General features: G+C 37.0%; 1 protein-coding gene across 1 annotated transcript in view; it reads right to left on the bottom strand.

Annotated features, from left to right (window-relative positions):
- LOC113114350 (AF4/FMR2 family member 2-like) overlaps nt 1-24,104 on the bottom strand; it is a 198,513-nt gene that overhangs the window by 62,626 nt on the left and 111,783 nt on the right. The window contains exons 4-7 of the mRNA XM_026281262.1: nt 22,962-23,006; nt 17,620-17,706; nt 14,100-14,133; nt 13,822-13,876 (exon numbers count right to left, since the gene is read on the bottom strand). Coding sequence (XP_026137047.1) covers nt 13,822-13,876; nt 14,100-14,133; nt 17,620-17,706; nt 22,962-23,006 — 221 coding nt within the window. The remainder of the gene's footprint in view (nt 1-13,821; nt 13,877-14,099; nt 14,134-17,619; nt 17,707-22,961; nt 23,007-24,104) is intronic.

Here is a 24,104-nt window from a genome sequence, read left to right as displayed (position 1 = left end):
CTGAGGCCCCGGCCTGGCTATGTGCCCAAGGTTCCCACTACATCCTTCAAAGACCAAGTGGTGAACCTGCAAGCGCTGCCCCTGGAGGAGGCAGACCCAGCCCTGACTGTGCTTTGTCCCGTCCGAGCATTAAGGTGCTACGTAGACCGGACACGAAGCTTCAGTACCTCAGACCAGCTCTTTGTCTGTTATGGAGGTCGGCAGAAGGGGAGTGCCGTCTCTAAGCAGAGGATGGCCCACTGGATTGTGGATGCCATAACCCTGGCTTATCAGGCTCAGGGTGTGCCCTGCCCGTTCAGGTTACGAGCTCACTCAACTAGAAGTGTTGCATCCTCCTGGGCGCTGGCTCGTGGCGCCTCGCTGACAGATATTTGTAGAGCTGCGGGTTGGGCGACCCCTAACACGTTCGCTAGGTTCTATAGCCTTCGTGTAGAGCCGGTATCCTCCTGTGTTCTCACCTCAAACGGGTAGTGGCACTGAGAGGCCCCGGTTAGTGTCGGCTTGCTTAAACTACTCCAGAGTGTCCGTACTGTAGACCCTGTTGGGATCCTCCATCACCCTAGGCAGCTGGACGCGGCGGAACGTCCGGCGCCAGACCTTCATGATGAATCCGTGAGAACCATGGAAGGGCGGGTTCCATATTGAGACCTAAGCGGTACTCGTATGTGTATAGTCCACGGTATAGCCTTAGAGCCCGTGTTTCCCCGGCAGACTTCTGCCTTCCCAAGAGGGTTTTAATCACCTAAAATTTCTCCGTATACTCCTAAACGGATGCTATATGTGTATTTGCCTCCGAGACCTCCTTCGGGAAGGATGGGGCTTCCGCAGCGTCCCGGCTCCAAGCGGACCGGGTACGTTTTCCCAGTGTTATCCAATCTCACCCAGTGAGGTAGTGCTTTGACAATGGTGAGTGGAGCTACTTGTTCTGAGCCCCGGCCTACACCTAATAGGGGCGCAGGCGGCTCGCACAGGGCACTGGAAGGGGCAGCACCCATGGCGCTTTGATAGGGATCCCATATTCGTCGGTCCTCGACGTGGCGTCGAGAGTGACCGACTGAAAGGGAACGTCTCGGTTACGTATGGTAACCCTCGTTCCCTGAAGGAGGGAACGGAGACGCCACGTCCCGTCGCCATGGTTGCTGTACCGCCGCTGAGCTGCCGGGTTCCCGGCTCGGCTCCTCAGCGAAAAACTGGTATGCATTGCACCTGCTGCTCTCTTATACTCACGCAGTGATCAGCGGCAGCTGGATGCAATAATTGCATGCCAATGTGCATTGGCTCGTTTAGTTACACTCAAAGTAGATTGGTCTATCGAAGCGATATCCCATATTCGTCGGTCCTCGACGTGGCGTCTCCGTTCCCTCCTTCAGGGAACGAGGGTTACCATACGTAACCGAGACGATAGAATAGCTAAAGCCTCGATACCAGTTGACAGCAGCTTGAGGAAAAACCTCAAAAACTCTTCCACTGTACATGGAAACCTGTTGCTAAAAAGTACAATAACAGCCCCACGGAGCAGATGGAAGGTGTTGTTCAGGAGCTTGAAACAGCCTTCATGATCAGGTTATTGATTATTTCGGCTTTCCCTGCATTGATTTTGCTGCTTCAGTACTTACTGTATAAGAGCACAGAGGTTTGTGGCTCTGTCGTAGAAACTAGTTACAATATTTGGTCACACTTTATTCTAAAGTCCACTTTTCACCATTAACAAACAATTGATTTTGCCTCAATAAACTCCTAATTTGCTGCTTATTAATAGTTAGTAAGGTACTGTAGTTGTTAAATTTAGGTATTGGGTAGGATTAGGGATGTAGAATATGGTTATGCAGAAAATGTGCTTTATGAGTACTAATAAACAGAAAATATGATAATAAGCAACTAGTTAACAGTGAGAATTGGTCCCAAAGCTAAAGTGTTACCCAATATTCTCAACAATGTGTTCTTCCTCAAACAACTTTAATTGCTTAAAACACATCAGAGAGCTTAGGAATTAGTGTAAATGAACAGCAGGTTATCAAAGTAAAACCAAGGCCAAGAAAAACAAAACCTTTAAACTTTCTAACTGTTAGCACATGAAAAGTGAAACAAAAGCTGGTGTGCTCTTTCTCAGTGTCACCCCTCATTACTGTACAGCTTCAATGGATTTAAAGGACCCAAAATGCTTTGAACCAAATCCGTTCCAGAATTCTGGTGTACATTTCAGCCAAGTACATAATTCGCCATGTTTCTGATGTTTTCCCCCACATAAACAATCTGTTCGCATATGCATATTTCCACAGTATGTTACTAAAAAACCATCAGAGCTAAAAGCTGATCAAAAAAGTTCATGCTCAGAGTTTAGGATAAGGCACTTTCGCACTGCATAGTTCTACAAACGTAGTCCCAGGAACTTTTTGTTGTGTGTGATGGGTTTTATGATGAAGGATATGGAATGTAAATGCACAATTTATGCGATTGAAAGAGCATGACAATTTCCTATGAAAACTTGCAGTGTTACATATCACCAAGGCTGAGAAAAGAACCAAACACTGCAGAAACCATGTAGCTAAATGCTGTTTTCCTTATTCGTGGACTAAATATTTTTACACAGCTTTTGAAAAGCTAAGAAATGCCTTGTAGACTGTGTTTTGCATGCTTTTGGCCAATCAACATACATGTACATCAGAGGTAATTCCTATAGAACTCTTTTAGACAGTACTCTGAAGTAGGAGCTAATTTAGTTCCCCCCAATGGAGCCTAGAACTAAAACCATTCCTAGTTCCTATGGTGCGAACAAGCCAAAAAGCAGGCACTTCAGCCAATAGCTCTTGGAGCTACTCTATGAAAAAGTTCCTAAAAAGCCCCTATAGAAAAACCTACTCAAAACACATTTACACAATATATGGGACAAAGTGACCTTAAAAACAGTGTGTTAAGCAGACAAATGATTAATGGTTATCTTAAAGACAATACCTCATTTAAAAGAAGACAACTATATCCAAAGACACTGGAAAAAGGCAATTAAAATGGCAATTTCAGACCAAGGTCAGATTGGTGTGTCTTTCTTGGCTTCAATGATATTCGGGCAGAGCAGCCAGATGTTTTGGAGGGCACAGCGGACATTACGTAGAGAGCGGGTCAAGTAGTTAGCAGTAGCAGACTTGTGCCACATCACTGCCGGGCTTTGGACTCTGGGATCTCATGGGTCGGCTCTGGGCTGTACGCCAGCTATGCTCCCCTAATTGTGAGAGTGGAACACTCGCTGGTCATAACTAAAATTTGACGTGTTGCACAGAGGGATCCTGCAAATTGTGAGGCACCTGCTACTTGTCTCCATAGCTGCCTGCCAGCTACCTGGATGACTAATGTGAGATTCCAGGGGGATTCAAGTGCATTGACAGAAATGCCAATTATGATCACAAAAGCCTTTTAGTGATTGTGTAAAGCAATTTTAACAATGATTTAAAAAAGCTTAAGGTCTAGATACCAGGGAGCAACAATAAGGTGACAATGGCAGTAAAGAGCTCCCTTAGAATAGCAATGTACCTCAATTAAATCTCTTGTGCCTTTATTGTTATTGGAGGCAGCGCTCAAGAAATTTCAAGGATGTCTTGGGTTTTAAGTCCAGTCGAATAAAAGTATTTCTGATAAATCTGCTTTGGCCAAATACAACAGTCACAAAGATATTTGCTAGCATTTTGCCTGACTCTTTTGCAGTAATTCCAAGATTGAGGTATTGAGAGTCATCATCTTGCTGAATGGAAATGGAATCACCAATTGTTCATTATCTTGTTCAGTGGTGGTCAATCCAACACCTTGGAGAGCACCTGCCCTGCAGAGTTTAGCTCTAATTCTAATTAACACAACCTGGGGTGCGTTTCCCAAAAGCATCATTAGCTAACTATTGTCGTTAGTTCCACTGAGCTCTATTGATAACGATGGGACTTGGAACCAATTACTTTTTGGAAACGCACCCCTGATAATCAAGCTCTTCGGGTTTACTAAAAACTTCCAGGCAAATTTGTTGTGAGTAAAATTCTGCAGGACACTGGCTCTATAGGAGCAGGATTGCACACCCCAGATATTGGTGGCTGAGGATACTTGTGAAATGGACAGCAAAGGTCATGCTGGTTGTGAACTGTTCAACAGTCCACACATGACGATTCTGCTTCTTTCCAATATGGGTTGGACCAATATTGGTTAAAATATAAACTCATGAGTCCACTGGACCAACTTTCACTCTTCAGATGTCTTCTATGTTCACTCATGTGCTGAAGGTCTGCTTCTATGAAGCTTGCCGACCAACTAGAATTGTTTTACTTTAGGTAATCATGAACAATGCCCTAGAGCTTTTTTTCCATGGCTAGTTAAGGTCAAACAAGGAAACAAGAATTTGTTCAGATTTTTCAATGGTCTCAAACTATCAGATTATCTCTTTGATGTCAAACCCTTGCAGTTGTTTTGCAGTATGTCTTAATTGGTCAACATTGATGTTTAAAACTCTATTTTATAGACCAATAACAGGCCTGCTAATAAGCAACTAGTTAATAGTGAGAATTGATCCCTGCACTCAAGTGTTAGAACCTGTCTGAATGTTTTTTTTTTAGTGTGAGCCGACGGAAAGAAAATGAAAATGTAGTGTATGATGAGCACAGACTGCATTAAGTCAGACTCCACTGAATCCATTCAGTTGGAGGATATCCAACATTTGTAATATCTTCAGCCAATGTAAATGTGACATAAATGAAATATACAAATGCGCTCAAGAAAATATATAGCCTACATTCTAATGACTCAAAAAAAGATTTCAAGATTCAGTGCCAGGAAACTTTTGCAAATCCAGCAACAAGGTCTTCCTCAAAAGCACTTATTTTAACATCATGGGAACTTACATTTCTGGTGGATATATTACGCATATTGATTTGTGTGTGTGACTAATCAGACAGTCAGAAAACAGTCCATGTATATGCCATCCAAAAACAGACAGAAGTGTTCCTACACCATTGACTGGTGCGGTAACAAATCTGTGTCCTGACCTTCTTCTTGACACCATGACTTCATTCATCAGGACAGCTTGTCACTTAAAGACAGCGTACTGATCCAGTTTTCCTGGTCCAGACTTTCCCATTTCACAGAGTCACACACCTCTATAATAACCCCTCACTCCACCAGATTTTCCACACCCTCCTCCCTCCCCATAACTACTATTATTAGATGTGTCTCTGGTTATTTATTTATTTATTTTTTTACAGTGACCACCGTAGGTGCCAAATTGCCATTTAAGAGTGTCCCTCTGGGTTCTCTCTTCTTGTTGTTATTTGATGGTGACAGGCTCCTTTGTTAAGGAGAGCCTTCCCTTAGCCCACTTAGCTTAGCGCTTTGACAGCTCCACAATAGAAGCCTTTTCTCCAGCGAACTGCCAGGCGACCAGATGTGGGGGGAGGCGGGGAAGCACTCTGGAGAGGGATCGTGTGTGTGGGTAACGACAGGGTGGGCGACTTTCACCCTCGCGCTCCATGTCAACATTGAATTAATATTTGGAGGTGAACAGGGAGCAGGGTTCAGATCTGGCAGAGCTAAGAATATATTTGTATGAATATAGCTAACAGAGGGCTATAAATATAAGTTTATGACAGGGTTTTATATTGAGTTTAAGGGCAGTATAATTCTTAATAGAACAATAAACAGAATCTCTCCCCTTACACGAACAATGCCCCCTATCTGTTAGCTTTACAATGCGACACCTCTTTGAAAGTGAGAAACTGTTAATACGCTGAGGGTGAAGCACAAAAAGGGGGGGTTTCTTCTTAACATTCACACATGCCCCGACATATTTGCGTTTCCTTCCGAGGCCTGATAGAAGAACGTTTCCATCACTTCCTGGGGGTCCCTGAGGAACACGCTCCTGGTAAAGCTGTTTACTGTAGCCCCTTCGGAAATGAATCCAGGCCTAATTTAAAAGAAATCCACACAGAGTCACCGTTTCAATCACAGGCAAGTACATGAAAATGCACTTGGACTAGCACAGCAGTAAATAAACACATTGTGTGTTTTTTCTGGGAAGACAAGAGCACGCCGGCACTGCCCTGAGACTCAGCAGCGCTCCAGTTCTGTCAACACCACACACGTCTCAAAAGCAACTCAAGGTCCCAAAAGCTGCTACTGCTACCCAACTGCTATACTTCCATGGCAGGCCACACTTACAAAAAAGTACTATGTTAATACCATTGTATTATTACAAGATATCCAGATACAATCATAGTTTATAACACAAACACAGTAAACAATTAGTACTATGGTTTTACCGTCTGTTACTATCAGTGCACTGACAAAGTATTTTTTTGTAAAGGCTGTTTATGGGGAAATAATCAATAAAAGGTTTATGTAAACAGTTTTCATTTTTGTGTTTTGCAAAGTTGTAGCCAATCCTCATCCTCCAAACCTCTAATCGTCCAAACACTTTGTCAACCCAATGTTTACAATACACCTAAATACTGACAGACAGAGAATTTGTCTGATTGGCTAAAAACGTAAAGGCCACACCTCCAACTGTTTATTTTATTTATTTTAATAAATAAAAAATTGCACACATTTCTTTAGATTTCTCAAGACACCCATTTTAGTGATATCAGCCAGGTAGTATGGGCATAAATAAATAAATAATAATAATAATAAAAATAATAATAAAATAAAATTTTCCCATAAATGAACACATTTGAACATTTTAAGTACGGAAAGAAAGAAAGAAAGAAAGAAAGAAAGAAAGAAAGAAAGAAAGAAAGAAAGAAAGAAAGAAAGAAAGAAAAATTCCAATAAATAAGTAATAAATGGTGTTTTCAAGAGTTTTCACATGAATAAATCCCCATGAATTATTAAAAAGATTTGATACAACTCTAGTTTTTTTTTTCTAAACCTGCAACCAATGTAAAAATATTGTATTAAAATAATACAAATAACAATTATTACACAGAATTAATTACAGTAATTGCTGCCATCTTTGCTGCTACTGAGTGAAACATTCTGAGATTAAACAGAAAAAAAAAGAAAAGAAAAAAAAAACCTGTTGGGGGTGGAAAAGCACACATAGCAGTGGGAAATGCTAAGGCAACACCCCTCTCCTCCCGCTCTCCACCCTAGGAAAACTTTGATTAAGGAGCCCCTGATGGACGAGTGCTCCAGAGGGCTGCTTCCACCTCCAGCCTGTCCCATTCATCCTCACACAACCTCCCCTGTTCTGTCTCACTCTGTCCAGCGGGTTATTTACCTTGGCCCGGAGCCACTTCCGACTCAGATTCAGAGCTGACTGGAGTGTCACATCAAGAGTCTATGTTAATGTTTGTGATGAAAAAGCACCTTCCCCCCACCTCACGTCTGGGTGCCTTCTGTTGTCTGTGTTTATCTTCACCGCTGAGGGAATGTCAGAGTCTTTCAGAAGTGCTGTCTAAAAGGGATAAAAGGAACCCCTTGAATGCTGTGAATTCAAATCTATGCTTGGACATGAAGACATAAGGAGAGTTTCATATGGACGAGGAGAAATAATGCTTACAATGCTTCATTCAAACCTGTTAACCATGTCACATCATCAATAATTATTTATATATATCTCTTTTCACTGTGTGGTCATCCCAAAAGTAGTTCTTCCACAGTTCACTTTAAGACTGCTTTAATGATTAACTCTCAATTAGCTCAGAAGGTTCTTATGTATGTTATATTTAAATTTTGACTTTGTTTCAGAAGTTTGTGAAAAAAATAAAATAAATCTAAATCGACAAAAGAAATGCATGTTTAATGTGCATACAGAAGTTTAGATAATTTGGTCTAGGAAGAAGGAATAATCAATGCTTGAACGTATTATCTGTATTACAGAACCTGAGCATGATGGTCTATTCTATTCTATTCTATTCTATTCTATTCTATTCTATTCTATTCTATTCTTTACCTTATTTGATGCCAAAATATACTGTATATACACTGCTGTTCAGAACTGTGAGGTCGGTTTTTGTATGTTTTTAATATTCTTATACTGGATTATTTGATAAAGAATATAGTAAAACAGCAATATTGTGAATTATTATTACATTGTTTTCTGTTTTAATTTATCATCAAATATACTTTTTTCCAGTAACTTCTGTATTACTCCAGTTTGCAGTGTATCGTGATCCAGAAATCAAAATATTTATATATTCATTTAATATGCAAATTTACAGATCAAGAAACATTTCTTATTATAATTAGCGATGGAAATAGTTGTGCTGATTAATGATTTGTATGGAATGATACATTTTCGTATCAGGATTCATTGGTGAATATAAAGTTCGAAAGAGCAGCATTTATTTGAAATCTTATTGCCCCTTGTCTAAGAGTGTTTGCTACAGTGCTCTTATTCTTAATACAGATCTGGATGCTGGCAAAGGTTATCTGATCAATCTCTGACTTTGAGGCTGCAGCAGTTCAGAGCATCCTGGCATCATTAGAAACCAAAGCTGAAGACCATCCGCAACCATTTCCATCATGAAGACAGCACTTACCGCTCTCCTCTCCCCTTCCTTCTGATGACTAATTAAGCCTAATCAATTACAGTTTGATGACTCCCTGAGTTGACTTCATGTGAGATGAATGCTGTATAATGTGCCTATTTAATGAAGGGGTAATCAGACAGGCTTTTGTGTACTGTATGACAATCAGCTGAATGAAAACTCTCTCTAAATACAGATATAAAATGTCTCACTGCACCGTCTCTTGCATCAAAGAGATAATTCACCCAAAAATCAACATTTTGTCATCAGGGGGTGACTACTTGTTCCAAACCTGTATGGGTTTCTGTTGAGCACAAAATAAGATATTTTGAAGAATGTTGGTAACTGAACAGTTGACGGCAGCCACCGACTTCCATAGTATGAAAATATATATATATATATATATACTATGGTGGTAAATGGCTCCCATCAACAGTTTGGTTAATCATCAACATTCTTCAAAATGTTATATGTGTGTATAGTGCTGTATTTCAGGTGAATTATATATATATATATATATATATATATATATATATATATATATATATATATATATATATATATATATAGTAATTTAAATCTACAGAGCAAATAAATAAAGTGTAATAGGATAAACACTTGAATGTGTATTTTATTTCCACTAGTTTAAAATAAGTCAAGTTATGAAAGCAAAATAGCCTAAAATCTCAAAACTGACTAGCATGAGAAAACATTGGCATTGCCTGTAGTGTGTTGCCTTAAAAGGGAAGATTCTGGTCAAAATAAAACATATAGATTGCCATAAATCCAATATTCCATAGTGGAACACAACACCATAATAATAACCTCGAGCAGAACATGTGAGGAGAGCAACATCCCTTAGAATATCTAATCCACTAGTAGAGGCTATCATTGGTTTGCGGCCTTGTCTGAGCTTGACACTAGCCCATATTCTCTGGTGTCCTCTCACAGATGGTGGGAAAAGCACCAGTTGAGTGTGACTAATATCAGGCTCCGAGTAAATTACACCACTGATCATCGGCACTCGCAAGGAGGTTACAAAATGGCCGATCCACTGAGGAAAAGTGCCATTTAACGACTCCTCACAACGGTAAACTTCAAATTAAAGCCTCTGTACTATCCACCTAATGGATGATTGTGGCTCAAGTGGGAGAGATTCAAGTGTTAAAGGTTTATAAGATGGCCTATCTGAATCCTCCATGTTAGTCTTGAGGTATCTGTGTGGTAGAGTGAGGAACATTACTGCCCAAGGTTATGGGACTTGAAGAGTTAACATCACTTACTGAAAAGTGATACATAATGTCAACATCTAGGAGCAATTAAACAATAGTATGAATCTCAATTGTGGATCCATAAGTAGATGGAATTAAAAGGGACAGTTTCTTTCTTCTGCTGAACACAAAATAAGATATTTTGAAGAATGTTTGTAACCAAACAGTTGCAAATTCCCATTGACATCCATAGTGTGAAATTCTATGGAAGTCAATAGAAACCAGCAACTGATTGGTAACCGACATTCTGAGGAAGTCAACAGTTGATGGTTCCCATTGACCTCTATAATATAAAATACTAAGGAAGTCAATAAAGACCATCAACACTTGCCGATCCCCATTGACCTTTGTCAATGGGAACCATCAACTGTTTGGCTACCAAGAATCTATGTAAGTCAACAGTTGTTGCTCCCCATTTTCTTCTATAAAATGTTGAGTAACCAAACAGTTGCTGCTCCCCATTAGTCTCGCGGAGTCCTTCAGACTTAAGATCTGGAATTCATGGCAGCTTTAATTGGCCAAGGCCCGCCCATGAGGCCGTTTGACCGACATGTCAAACAACCTATTACAGTTTGTTTTGTTTATCGGCACGTTTTGAGGCATGAAAATGTTGCCACAATAACAGACCGGTGTGATTCTACGACTTTAAATATTTCACATACTTTTGAAAATTCAGCATTTAGTTGATCATAATAAGCACTGATTAGCCCCTTCTTTAGTGAGGGGGTTTGGCACCACGTTATTTTTGTTTCCAGGCAGAATGTTAAAGAATGTGACACACACATCTCGTGGTAATCCTGTAGAATTCAACCAATCCTATGACGACTTCGACATTCCTGAGCTGTTTCCACTGTTGTGTCCCATATGCATCAGAAGCTTAGCCAACGGTCCATGGGCGTGATGCCTGAGACTAGGCCCCCACTGACCCCCATGCTATAAAATACTATGGAAGTCAATAAAGACCAACGACACTTGCTGGTTCCCAATGACCTCCATAATATGAAATATTCAATGGAGTCAATGGGGACCAGTGACTGTTTGGTTACCAACATTCTATGGATGCCAACAGTTGCTGGTTTCCATTTTGTTACATAAAATGTTGGTAACCAAACAGTTGCTGGTCCCCATGCATTGACCTCAACATTATGACTTATTATAATTCAATAGGGACCAGCAATCGTCCCACATTTTTTTTAAAATATCTTATTTTGTGTTTAGCAGAGGAAACTCAAAAAGGTTTGGAATGACATAAGGGTGAGTGAATGATTTTAGGTTTAAGTACTGTAAATTAAATACATTTTGACGTGACTGAAAAAAAAAATCACATTTGTGATTTTGTTGATTATATAATTTCATATTTAGACCCATGGCACACAGGTGAAAGACCAGTTCTCGCATTCGTCACCCCCCTTTGACATTCAGCAATGCAAAGACTGTTCAATATCATGTAACATTTCTGTCAGCATGATATTTCCTGATATTAATTTCTGTCTTCTCTACAATTCAAACATTCATCCTAAGTTCATGCACTCGGCTCTCAAGGACAAAAACAGTATTGACATAAATGTTCTTACCCTGAGGGCTGCATCCCTAAACATTTGGACTGGTTAAATCATTTAAGGCCTTTAAATATCTGGCATATAATTGAGAGGAATACAGGCGGAGTGATTCTGAGGAGCAGCAAAGGAATAATGGAGCAGTGTAAGAAGACAGTGGGTTATGTGAATGGCATGCAGTAAACACGAAGAGCGGCGCTCAAGGCTTGCTCTGGGTCTCAGGAATAAAAAGAAAATGACATATCAGAGACTGGGAACAAATCAGCAGATAACTGCAGCTTTTAAGTGGCTTCCACAAGTAAACAATGCAGCATTCCTCCAGCTATTGTTTGCAGTATCACCCCATCGCTGCCTCTCCAAACTGACACACACACTCTCTGCCACACTCATTTGTTTGACTTTGTCATAGCTGTTTAGAAACAGCCTTTTGAAGAGGTTCTAACAAATTTCGGCGCCACTCAAGTTTAATTCTTCTTCGCTTTCCATAGAAATTATTCACATTAACTGACCTAAATTTGGACGCTAATAAGAAACAAAGAAAAAAGAACAAATATATGAAATATACTTAAAAATTATAGCAACAACTGCCAGGTTCCATCCCCTTTTCCTTTTTTCTGCTATCAATAAAGTAAACATAAAAAGAGAAAGAACAAGCTTTTGCATCAGGCTTTTGTGTTGTTACAGTAAATGCTTAGAGAGGATTTACAAGTCGTCAACATAATAAATACTTACATTAACACAAAGGAAAAATGTGGAAAACATAATAAATAAAAAATACTGACATTTAATGTGTATTTTATGTTTTGCTTAAATTATAAAAAAATAAAATACAATTAAATAAACTGTCTAAATAAACAGGTCATTTGTATTAGATTTATGGTAATTATCAAAGAAACATTAAAGGTACAGGTTGTAGGACTTGTCACTAGAGGGTGAACTATCTGAACAATAACAATCGCGTGGTTTGATGACGCTAAGAAGGAGCGTGGAATGATGGGATTTGTTGTCTTCTATCCAACTGCTGATGGCCATCAATCAGACGGAAAGATAAATCAAGGATTTAACGCGAGTTCAATGATTTGCGCTAGTAGATTACATACAAAGTCAATGCAAAGACGCAATCAGACTATGTATCAGACTCGTCCTCCCGTGGGTCTAAAGACGCGATGCCCAGCGTTTGAGGTGTATGCCCCATAATACTAATTGTTAATTGTTATAATAGCATACATTTTCTGTAAAGATACAAATCAAAACAACACACCTGTCGAGTAAAACACAAGCGAGATCGGCATCTCTTTCTAGTTGAAGTTTGTTGCGAAGCTACTTCCGTATTTGTCCACGACACTGTTGTCATGTGGTTTCTGCGTCAGTAAAGGCAGTGACAAAGGGTACCGTATTTTTCGGACTATAAGTCGCACTGGACTATAAGTCGCATTTATTTAGAACCAAGCACCAAGAGAAAACATTACCGTCTCCAGCCGCGAGAAAGCGCTATATGCTGCTCAATGTAGGGTTCATTTCTCTCAGTTCATGCCAAATTAATTTTGATAAATAAGTCGCACCTGACTATAAGTCGCAGGACCAGCCAAACTATGAAAAAAAGTGTGACTTATAGTCCGGAAAATACGGTAACTAACGTCATTGACTGGCGAATGCACTGCCCTGTGTCACTGTTTAGAATAGGGATATTCTCATGATTTACAAGTAGTTGAAAACATTAGAGATATTGTTAGTAATCAGCTGGACAAAATATATAACACTAGCCTAGTGGTTTTTGGATATGTTACTGCAAATATCTTACAAATTGTACCTTTAACTTATAAAGATAAGTTATGATGGCATTTTCTTTCTCAAGTAATTTAATTTAGTTTTTAGGATACTTCTGGAAACAAGACAAACTACCTAACACTTTTGCAGAGCTGCAAACTTAATCCACCCCACCCCCCCAAATAATCACTGTATTAACCATGTTGGCTAAATTTATGTAAACATAGAATTCATAAATTATTTTATTAATCTCCAAACTCTTTGTTTCATAATCAATGTTCCTTTAAGCAGTGTCGTATTACTTACTAGAAGTGTTTTCTATGAACATAAATAATGCAATGTATAATTTTTCCTAATAAGATGCATGAAAAAAATACCAAAGGAAAATGTCATTGCACAACAAAAATACATAAAATATGAGGAAAATGCGACACACTCCATTAAGTAGTTTATAACATGTGTCCTTCACTCAATGCCATATCGTAGACATTGAATAAAGTGTATTTTAATATGTCAGAGGAAGTCTAGGAAAGGGTTCAAGTGAAGGACCACCAGTTGTAATGTTTGTTGGTGAAGACTGCCTTTTTCCCTCAGCTGGGAATTGACCAGATGTGTCTCACTGGGAAATGTTTTACACAGCAACAAAGCAAAGGGTACGAACATTCTCTCTCCCTCTCACTCTCTTTCGACCCAGGGGTGCTCCCTCAAATAATTCATCAAATAAATACTCACGACTTCTGTGGTACCGACTTGGTTGCAGGCTTGTTACTGGAAACATTGCAGCGTTCTGTGAAAAGAATTTCATGGAAATATTAGAGAACAGGTTTGACTGCACGCGCCCAAATACCAGCAGTCTGGCACAGACTACAATGTGTCAATAACACAGCATTCCATTACATTTTTTATTGGAAAATTAAGGATTTTATTGCTTTATTTATTTATTTGATTTTTTTGGTCAGTACTGCTTGACGTTGCTAATATGTGACACATAGAAGCAAAATGTTCCTTACTTCCATTGTATCCTGAGGTCACATGCTGGGAATCCTGCAAGAAAAAGAATAATATAGGGAAAGTCAACAACTAAAATAAAAAAAAAAACCTTAATCCAACATAACAACATCAGACTACAAAAAAAAAAAAAAAAAAAAAAAAGAAAAGAAAAGAAAAGAAAAAAAGGGCTACATTTTGGCCATTAACTCAGATGGAACAGCTACAGATGTGAAATAGTTTTGCTGATAGCTTTAATTGATTTTACACTAATACAATTAGAGCAGGCACACGAATCACACTTGAGCGGGTGAGTGGTGCGAAGATAAGGCGTCTGCTTCCGCTGATGCCACCATTACAGATGGATTTATAGAGTCAGCGTATTATTAGCATGTCAGCCAAGCCAACTCATGAGATTCAGTCCATGTCCTATTAAAAGACAAATAGTGGACGCCACTGCAAAGAGAAAAGAGCTTGATGGGATTTGAAGAGATCTTGAGTGGAATGTTCTGTCCTTACTTACACAGGGGTTTTTAACAGGCTTGTTATTTCAATTTTAAATATTGTTCAAAAACTCTGTAGTATTCATTTTGAAGGAAATTATATTCTAAATGTAATCAAACTTAAATCTTTTTTCTAATAGACAGCAGAATAACTGGCTACATAAAGTTACATAAAAAGTTACATGGGTCACGCATTGCCTCAAAGCAGCTGAGAGGTAAATATATTTTGACATCATGCTAATGACATTCTTTATCTCAGGACATCTGGTGAAGAGTGATAAACAGATGTTATAACAACAGCCGGAAATCTGCTTAGAAAAATCAAGAGCAACTTTTGCTCTTTGACTTTTACCAGAGTTTCCCATAGTATAAAGAGTGTGTAAGAGCATAGAAAACACCAGAGAGTATTAAATGAGGAAAATACAAATAAAACTATAAATGATGTAGTCCTTGTTTCAATGTAATTAAACATTTTAGTACTTAAATGTGAGTTATACTATTAATTAACTGCATGCACTTACTAAATGGTTAGGGTTAGGATTGGGGCTGGTTTAGGAATACCTGCATGTAATTATGCATAATTTATTTTTATTATAATAGTAAGTACATGTAACGTGGTATATCTTATAAAAACTAAGAATACATTTTAAAACAGTATTAAAAAAAACATTTAAAACCCATTCAATAAAACCACATTTTAAATGCAATGTCTATAAATGGTTTGAGCTAAATTATCTCTTTATGTACCTTCGAAACAAAGCATGACCCTAGCAATGCCCCTGCATCCAAGAATGCACTGCACTGTGAAAACAATAAATTCAAGACAGAGAAAAAAACAACAGAACATTATTTAATTTGATCTATTTACTTAAAATAAAGAAAACAAGAGTTGACCACTGTGCTGATCAAAAGAGAAAAGGTAAAAAAAGGAAAAAAAAGGTTAATAAAAATAGTGCACTAAATATGAGTTCAAATGAGACCAGCAATAATAATGAATTAAAAGAGTTAAATGATGAGACTGTAACTTAGATTTAAAATCAAATAGATTAGGGAAGATAAGGGAAGACTATTCCATAGCCTAGGACAGGCCACTGCAAATGCACGGTCACCTCTCAACTTCAATCTTGATCTTAGATATGACAGAGAAATACTGTCTGAGGATTGCACACACCTGGCAGACCTATTCAAATTTTCAAGATCTGACAAATAAGGGGCAATACCATTTAAGGGCTTAAAAACAAACAGCAACCTTTTAAATTCAACTCTATAATAAACTGGCAACTAATTAAGACATTAAAACCAAAGTAATCTGTTCTCGTTTATGAACCCCTTTTAAAAATCTGGCTGCAGCATTCTGAGCCATCTGAAGCCATGGCATGGAGGATTGGGGTAGTCCAATATACAAGGAGTTACAATAGTCAGAACCTGATAAAACAAAAGCATGTAAGACTATTTAAAGATCTTTAAAAGACAGAAAAGATCTTAAGGTTTATTTAAAACATGACTTAACTACTGAGTTAATATGTTGGTCAAACTTAAAGGAAGGAATCAAAAGGAACTCCAAGATTTTTCACCTTTGGTTTGATTAAAGAGTTTAAATGACCACAGTTAAAATTTGGTTTTCGTTTACCCACAGAGGGCCCAAAGACAATTGCTTGTCTTTCCCTCATTTAAATGCAAAACATTTTTAGACATCCAAGATCTTACATCATTTAAGCATGCAATCTATATTTCTAAACCATTATTGTCATGGCTTTTAAAGGTAAATAGATTTGTGTGTCATCAGCATAAAATGAAAGGACACTCCATGCTTCCTAAAAACTGAACCTAACTGAAGCATGTACAGTGAAAACAAGATGGGAGCCAAAATAGAGCCTTGAGGAACACCAGAGGTAGGCTACAGATGAAACAGTGCGACCGATACCTACTGAAAAAGTTCTGTTAATACAATAAAATCTGAATCAGCTCAGGGCACTTCTTCGGATGCTCACACACTTTTCAAGGCACGATAAAGGAATGCCATGGTCAACTGTATCGAATGCAGCACAAAAATCTAAAATCACTAAAATTACTGAGTTTCCAGAGTCAACAAGTAGAAAATTTTAATTTAAGATGGCTTCAATTTGATGACTCTGCATGGTAAATGGCTCAAATGAATGTAAAAACATTGTAGGAATCAAAAGATCTGATGGGTCATCAGTAAAATAAATAATGGACTGTCTATTTGCTTCTATTTATTCCACAAGAAATCTAAAAAAATCTTCACACAAAGTTCAAAACTCTGCAAGACAGATATTGCCTGTTGGATTCCGAACAGAATTCAAGATATTAAACAAAGTCCAAGGACCACTGGTGTTTTTGGTAATTTTTGCAGAAAAATTGTTAGACTTGTCAACTTTCACAGCTTTTTGATATGTTATTAGAAGATTCCCATTAGATTTCATAGGATACTTTGAGTTGATAATTTTTCTATCTACGTTCTGCATATTTGTCTTAGACTATTAGTATTACTTTTAGCCATGGTTCAAGGTTGTTGTTTATTTATTTATTTATTTTTTTTTTTTTTAGAAATGTCAAATATTAATATATGTACTACAATTAATTCAATAGTGAGAAGCATTAATAACAATATTTCAAACTAATTAGTAAATTAATATTTTACTCTATATTTGTGTGTGCTGTGTATTTTTATTGATAGATTTTGTAAGCCAACACAAAATTACACAAAAGCTTTCTCTTGTTAGAAGCACCGATTTTATGTGTGTGGAGTTGCTACCTCTGTAAAGTTTTTCAAATCAGGTTCAGTTAGAAAGAAGACTTTGCAGGTAACTACAGCTCAATTGGTTTTTAAACAAAGCCAGAACCATTCTGAAGAATATTAACTGCTTGCTTTGTAAGCAATAGCATTAGCAATAGCATTTTATGTCATGATACTCTGCATTAACTCAGTAATGCTGACTAATGCACTATAATGTTGATGAAGCCCATTTAGTGTAAATAGTTCAAAGCACAGAGGGAGAAAGAAAGAGAAGGAGCCCACCTTTGAAGGGATGGGAAACTTGGTTTGTTCAGCTTTGCCTGGTGTGTGGATGGCAGTGAGAGGTGGAGGCCAGGAGTGGGTCATCTCCTTCAACAATAAAACAATAATACTTATTGAAATAGCATGGACAGATAGAGAGATTGACAGATTATGTGCTTGCTGTTAAAATGAATCTGCAACATCTGTGTAAAGATTCAAATTCGAGGCTAAACAGTCAAAGATGCAGAAGTGAAGAGCGCAATGAGTATAATATTATCATGTATCTGGTGGGAAATGTGATGTACAGTAGGTATTCTACGAGCACAAGTACATAAACAAACATCTTGTTCAATTATCAGAAGTGACACAGAAAATGACAATGGCAAACAATCACAGATAATCCCTCAGAAGAGATTGTATTTATTAAACTTTCTTTTAAGTGAACTGCCATTTTGCCTAATGACATCACACGCAGGAATACTGTGAAATCTCCGGCACACTCTTTCCCAAGAAAACCGGTGTTATTACATTCCAGAAAAATGCTCCCAAAATCCATTCATTTCTTGGAGCTTCAGTGGGGGCGATGCATGGCGGTGGAAGCTTTGAGTTGCAAATTACATTTATTAAAAGCAACGGAGCGTTCCTCCTGGAGCCAAACAAGGTTATCCAAACAAGAGCAGGCCGGATCAGAGACTGTTTACTCTTACACTTCTCGGACAGCTCAGCTATACATCCCACAGATATCTGTGTTCAGATGGGAAATATTTTGTTCCAACAACCTTTAGTGTACTGCTATATTCATATTACATACTAAATATGAGCTACGCATTTTCCTTTACCCTTCCTTGTTATGGTCCTTTATCTTTGTTTGGAATTATATAGTGGCCTCAAGAAGTGTCTAAGTTATGCTTAAAGGAATAGTTCACACACACACAAACACACACACACACACAAAAATTCTTCTTCATCTGCAGAGATTTGGAGATATTTAGAAATTCATCACTTGTTCACCAATCTATCCTCTGCGGTGAATGGGTGCCGTCAGAATGAGAGTCCTAAATGCTGGTAAAACATCACAATAATGCACAAAACTCCAGTCCATCAAAAAGCTAATGTCTTGTGAAGTGAAAAAAAGTTGTGTGTTTACAAGAAACGAATCCATTAAGGCATTGTAACTGTCACTTCTGGACAAAGTGCAATGAATAATATTACTTCCTCCAGTCAAAAATATATTTTTTTGCCTGAATTAGGAGAGAAATATGCACAGATCAAGCACCATTTAGTGAAAACAGCCCAAAATAGTCCTAAACAAACATGTTGTGGATTCCGATGTGAGAGGAAAATCAGAGAATGGCGATTTTGCTGGAGGAAGTGTTATAATTTTTGTATTTTGGACTCATATTTTGGCCAGAAGCATTGGCATACAGTCAAAACCTATTGATGGATTTGTTTCTTACGAACACACATTATTTTATTTTATTTTTTCACTTTTCAAGTCATTAATTCAGGATTACTTGTGAGTTATTGTGATGTTTTATCAGCTGTTTGGACTCTCATTCTGATGGCACCCATTCTAAATCTGTTCTTATAAAGAAAAAAAAAAAACGCATCTGCATCACGAAAAATCTTAAAGTGTAATTTATACTTAAGTGGATCGTGTTGAAAGTTAATGTGATTCTGTTCACATGTGGTTAGTCTGCTAGAACATCTGTGCAACTTGAGGAGAACTGACCTCATAATCTAGAATCACCAGTTGATTAAAAGTTATTGCAGGAATGGCTCATAAAAGGGAAACCAGTTCTGAGAAAAGGTCCTGCAGCATTTGATATATTATATCTAATGCAACATTCGTACACTTCTATTCTATCCACAGAAGTTTGACAGACAGGAACATCTCTGTACACATGACACAGTGTGTTAAGTGGTTAAAGAGTTCCTGCATGCTCTCATCTGATTCCCACATGCCTCGCAGTCATGCAAAATATTCATGATCTGCTCAGGATCTGCCAGAAGAACACAAACTACATTAACTCACAGTATAAAGTTTAATATTGTTTACATATAAAACTATCAACCACTAACATAAAAACAACCATTTTAATCTGGCTATTATTATCATCATCATTTATTTTCATTAATCCTGCGCATTTGGCATTAATATATTCTTAGGCACTGTGACATCCAGCTGCATCCAACTAAAGCTGCAAATCTGCTCAACCTGGCTCTGTTCTAGACATTTTATGACCCTTGAGTTGTGTAATGGGAATATGTCCATGAGCCTGGATCAGGATTTTCTGCTGTTTGGAAAACGAGCCGATGGCTTAACCTTTCTCTCCATGGAGAATCACTTCGTTTCTTGGACATCTTTGAGAACAGGATATAAAGGGGCTAATGGGCCTTCAATGCAGCGTTTGCACTTAATGCATGACACACTACTGTTGGAAAGTTTGGGGTCAGTGGGAAATAATAATAATAATAATAATAATAATAATAATAATAATAATAATAATAATAATAATAATAATAATAATAATAATAATTATTATTATTATTATTATTATACTGCTACTACTACTACTACTAATACTAATAATAATAATAATGCAACTTCTGAAAGAACCATAGCTTTACCATTACATTACTTAATTATTATTATTATTATTATTATTATTATTATTATTATTATTATTATTATTATTATTATTATTATTATTATTTTTATTTATTATTATTATTATTCAAAAATAGAAACAGTTATTTAGAATTGTAAAACTTAATATTCTATATTTTCTAGTATTTTTGATCACATAAAGGCAACCTGGTTGAGTATTAAACCAGTTAAGTATTAAATAATGAATAATTTAAATCTTTAAATATTTTAATATTTAACGATAAGCATGAGGAAAATAAATAAATTAATAAATAAAAACTGACCTTGACTGATCCTTACTTGAACAGATGTGCATTTTTTTAGCTAAAGGAACTTTTTTGTAGGGATATGCAAAATTGCACTTTTTTATTATTTCTAGATAGACTTTTATTTTATATATATATATATATATATATATATATATATATATATATATATATAAGAGAGGTCTCAAGATCCATTCTTAAAATGGGACTATTTTTGACCTGTTTTAAAGTTTTGCACTGAACATAAACAACTTACTACATGCGTGCATTCATTTACATTAACGCAACCAGAGTAAACTGCTCTGCCCGAAATTTGAGTAAATGACATAAATTCAACAAATATATAGGCTAAATACCTCTAAGCTTTTGTTGCACAAATCTAACTCAGCTCAAACCCAAACACAGACTTTTGTTATGCATAATAACAGGAACATTGCTCAGGGCAGGTTATTTAAAGTCCCATACAAACGGTCTTGGAATGCACTGTTGAATGCGTTGGGCTTGTTAAGAAGGTGGTGCTTTGATGGCTGCAGGGGCGCTGCTTTAAAGAAGCTGGATTTAGAGATGTGACTTCTCTCTGAGAGTTTACTGTGCTGACAGTCTAAAGCACACTGAAGCAGCACAGGCTCTCAGCATGATAACATCCCTCCCTCCTCTATGAATTCATTACCTTAAAAGTGCTGCTGCAAAAAATATTAAAGCTAAAAAGAAATCTGAAAAAAAAAAAAAAAATAACTACTTAACCTCCTGGCCCATTCCTAGCTCTTTGACAAGTTATATTTAGATTTGGAAAGCAATAATCTGTTGTATCGAGACACTGTGTTTTTTAACTTTAGTGATTGTCTAGGACTAGGGATGTAAAATATGGTCATGCAGAATAAATATGAGCTTTATAAGCACTAATAAACAGCCAATATGTTGATAATAGGCATGCTAATAAGCAACTAGTTAATAACGAGAAGGAGTTTACTGACTTACAAAAGTTCGGTAACACTAATAGCTATTTTAGTGACGTGTTGCTTATTAACATGCTTATTATTAACATATTACCAGTTTATTAGTCCTTATGAAGCACATATTCTGCATGACCACATTCGACATCCCTAATCCTATATCTAAACTTATAACAACTAATAATAAGCAACACATTATTAGTTTATTGAGGCAAAATCATAGTTAATAGTGTGTTAATAGCGGGAATTGGACCTTAAAATAAGTGTGAACAAAAGTTCTCATCAGAAAAAAAAACGACTAACATTCAATGAGAACAATTACTGATTAAAATGTGAAAATATGTTATTTTGATTCCTGTCTATCAGCTAGCAGTTATGCGTTATGACATCACTGGGATTCTTCAGGGGATTTTTCCACATCACGGATCTGGAGGAATGTGGATTGAATCCTGACAGACAGCAGCAAAAAAAAACCCGTCCTCATTCATGAGTCACATGTGAGTCAAAATCAGCGCCGCTCAAGTGTGAGGGACTACAGCGGCTCCTCGGAGCAATCCCACCATGCACTTCAGCAGACAGATGTACTCCGGGTTGCCCTGGCAACATGTTCTGCCTCTGCCCTCACTGACAGAATACAAGATGTGCCAACAGAGTCAGTATGATCACTGATATCTGTGCGGCACGTCCTAACATCACATAAAGAAAAAATATATAATTTCTGAGGAGCTTAATGGGTGACTCTTGCTATAATGAGTTAATAAAAAATTCAATAAAAGTATTTAAATGCATGCATTACGGATTCAACCTTAAAATGTAATGCATTAAAACACAAAAATCAAAACTAAATTGCATTGTTGTTTTGCATATATTGTGTCTTCTTCCTAAATGTTATGGATGGATGGATAGAGAGAATAAATAAACATTTTATGTGATAACATGTTTTATAATGTATTATACTCTTTAAAGTCATGAGTATGAATACGAATGATGTGTTTGTATTATTTAAGTAACTGGGTACAGCTATTTATATATATAAAAAAAAATGACATTATGATATTTTCAGAATGCATCACTGCAGATGTCATCTCTTAATGTATTAAATACGCCCTCAAGCATGAATAACTAGCATGAATGACACATTTATACATCATAAAGACTAATTATAAAAACGCCGTACTAACAAGAACGTAAACATTCTGTTAAAAACCAATCAGATGAAATACCATGAGTCTGAAAGCTATTAAGACATTGTGAGGGTTTCATTTAAAATAGCGTGAAACATGACAGGTTTCTTTTGACTGCTCTCAGTCTGTACATGAACACATTCTTAAAGGTGCATTCTGGAACAAAAGGCCCATCAGTCCTAATGTAATAGGGCTTCTCTTTAAAATCGAACCCTTATTCTGATGACAGTGAAGTGAGTGTAAAACGGCGCTGAACAGGTGACCGGGAATAATTAGCGTGCTGGAGAGAAAGAGACTCAATTCAACTCACCCGCAGAATTTCCTCCACACAGTTGGAGTCGTTGGGCAGGCTGACCTGTGGAGAAATGGATAAGAAATCACTCATTAAAAAGGTTACAATGATCTTGTGAAAGCGAGAGTGAGAGAGAGATAAAGTTAAGCTACAACGAAAGAACAAGAACCAAAAAAAACAAGGATGTAAATTATTCACTTTTGTGAGAACATAATTAACAGTCCCCTACATCTTTCAGAAAATCCTAGTGCACTGACTTGCTGTCTACATATACAACTGACTTCTAGCAAAGGCATTGTGAATGAAATGGAAGCTCATAAGTAACTGATTTGAACAGAAAGTCCATAAACCATGTGCTTAGGTGATTTGACACACTATTGACTCATACACAGTTTGGCATTTCTGACTTAACTACTGTATATTAAAAATAAAATAAAATAGAATAAACATTTGTATTTAAACAATGTATTTCATATAAAAAAAAGAAATATTAATAAAATATAGTAATAAATGTATTTAATATAGATTTGTCTTTATACAATGTGTTTCATAAATATTAAATTGTTTTTATTGTTAATTAAATATTACTAAAATAAAATAATAATTTTTTTTTATATTTAAACACCATTTCATGAAAATTAAAATAAAATAAAATAAAATAAATATTTTTTAAAGAAACCTAAAATTGTATTACAAGAATCTCTTTCCAGCATAAACTCCAACTGGAATAAACTGTTGCAAAAATGATAGAATAATAATTTAATAATCAATAATGCATTCACTGGGTTTCGGAACAGAGCAAAACGCTTCCTGCCAGAGCTGAAATTCTCAACTAAAGTCCCACAGCACACCTTTGAAGATTGATTAGTTGAGAGATGACATCATAATTGAGTGTCTCAGAAGAGGACGCGCTCTTGGATAATGGAGGCTCGCGGTTCTCACACCAACGCTTCTCAAATGTAGGCTGGGAATTGGATAATCACCAGCTTGCATCTGAGCATCATAAGGCATGGAAATGTCAGTGAGTAAGCATGTAACCACAATGATTCTCCCGACACTTAACAGACAGAAGATGAGAATACTAATTAAGGGCTAGCAAGGCCCCTGTTGACTAATAGACTGCAATTGGCACAACATAAGAGACCAAAATAATTAGAATTG

This window comes from Carassius auratus, chromosome 14 (assembly GCF_003368295.1).
Source record: "Carassius auratus strain Wakin chromosome 14, ASM336829v1, whole genome shotgun sequence".
Classification (NCBI taxonomy): domain Eukaryota; kingdom Metazoa; phylum Chordata; class Actinopteri; order Cypriniformes; family Cyprinidae; genus Carassius; species Carassius auratus.
This window is presented reverse-complemented; position numbering and strand designations above follow the sequence as displayed.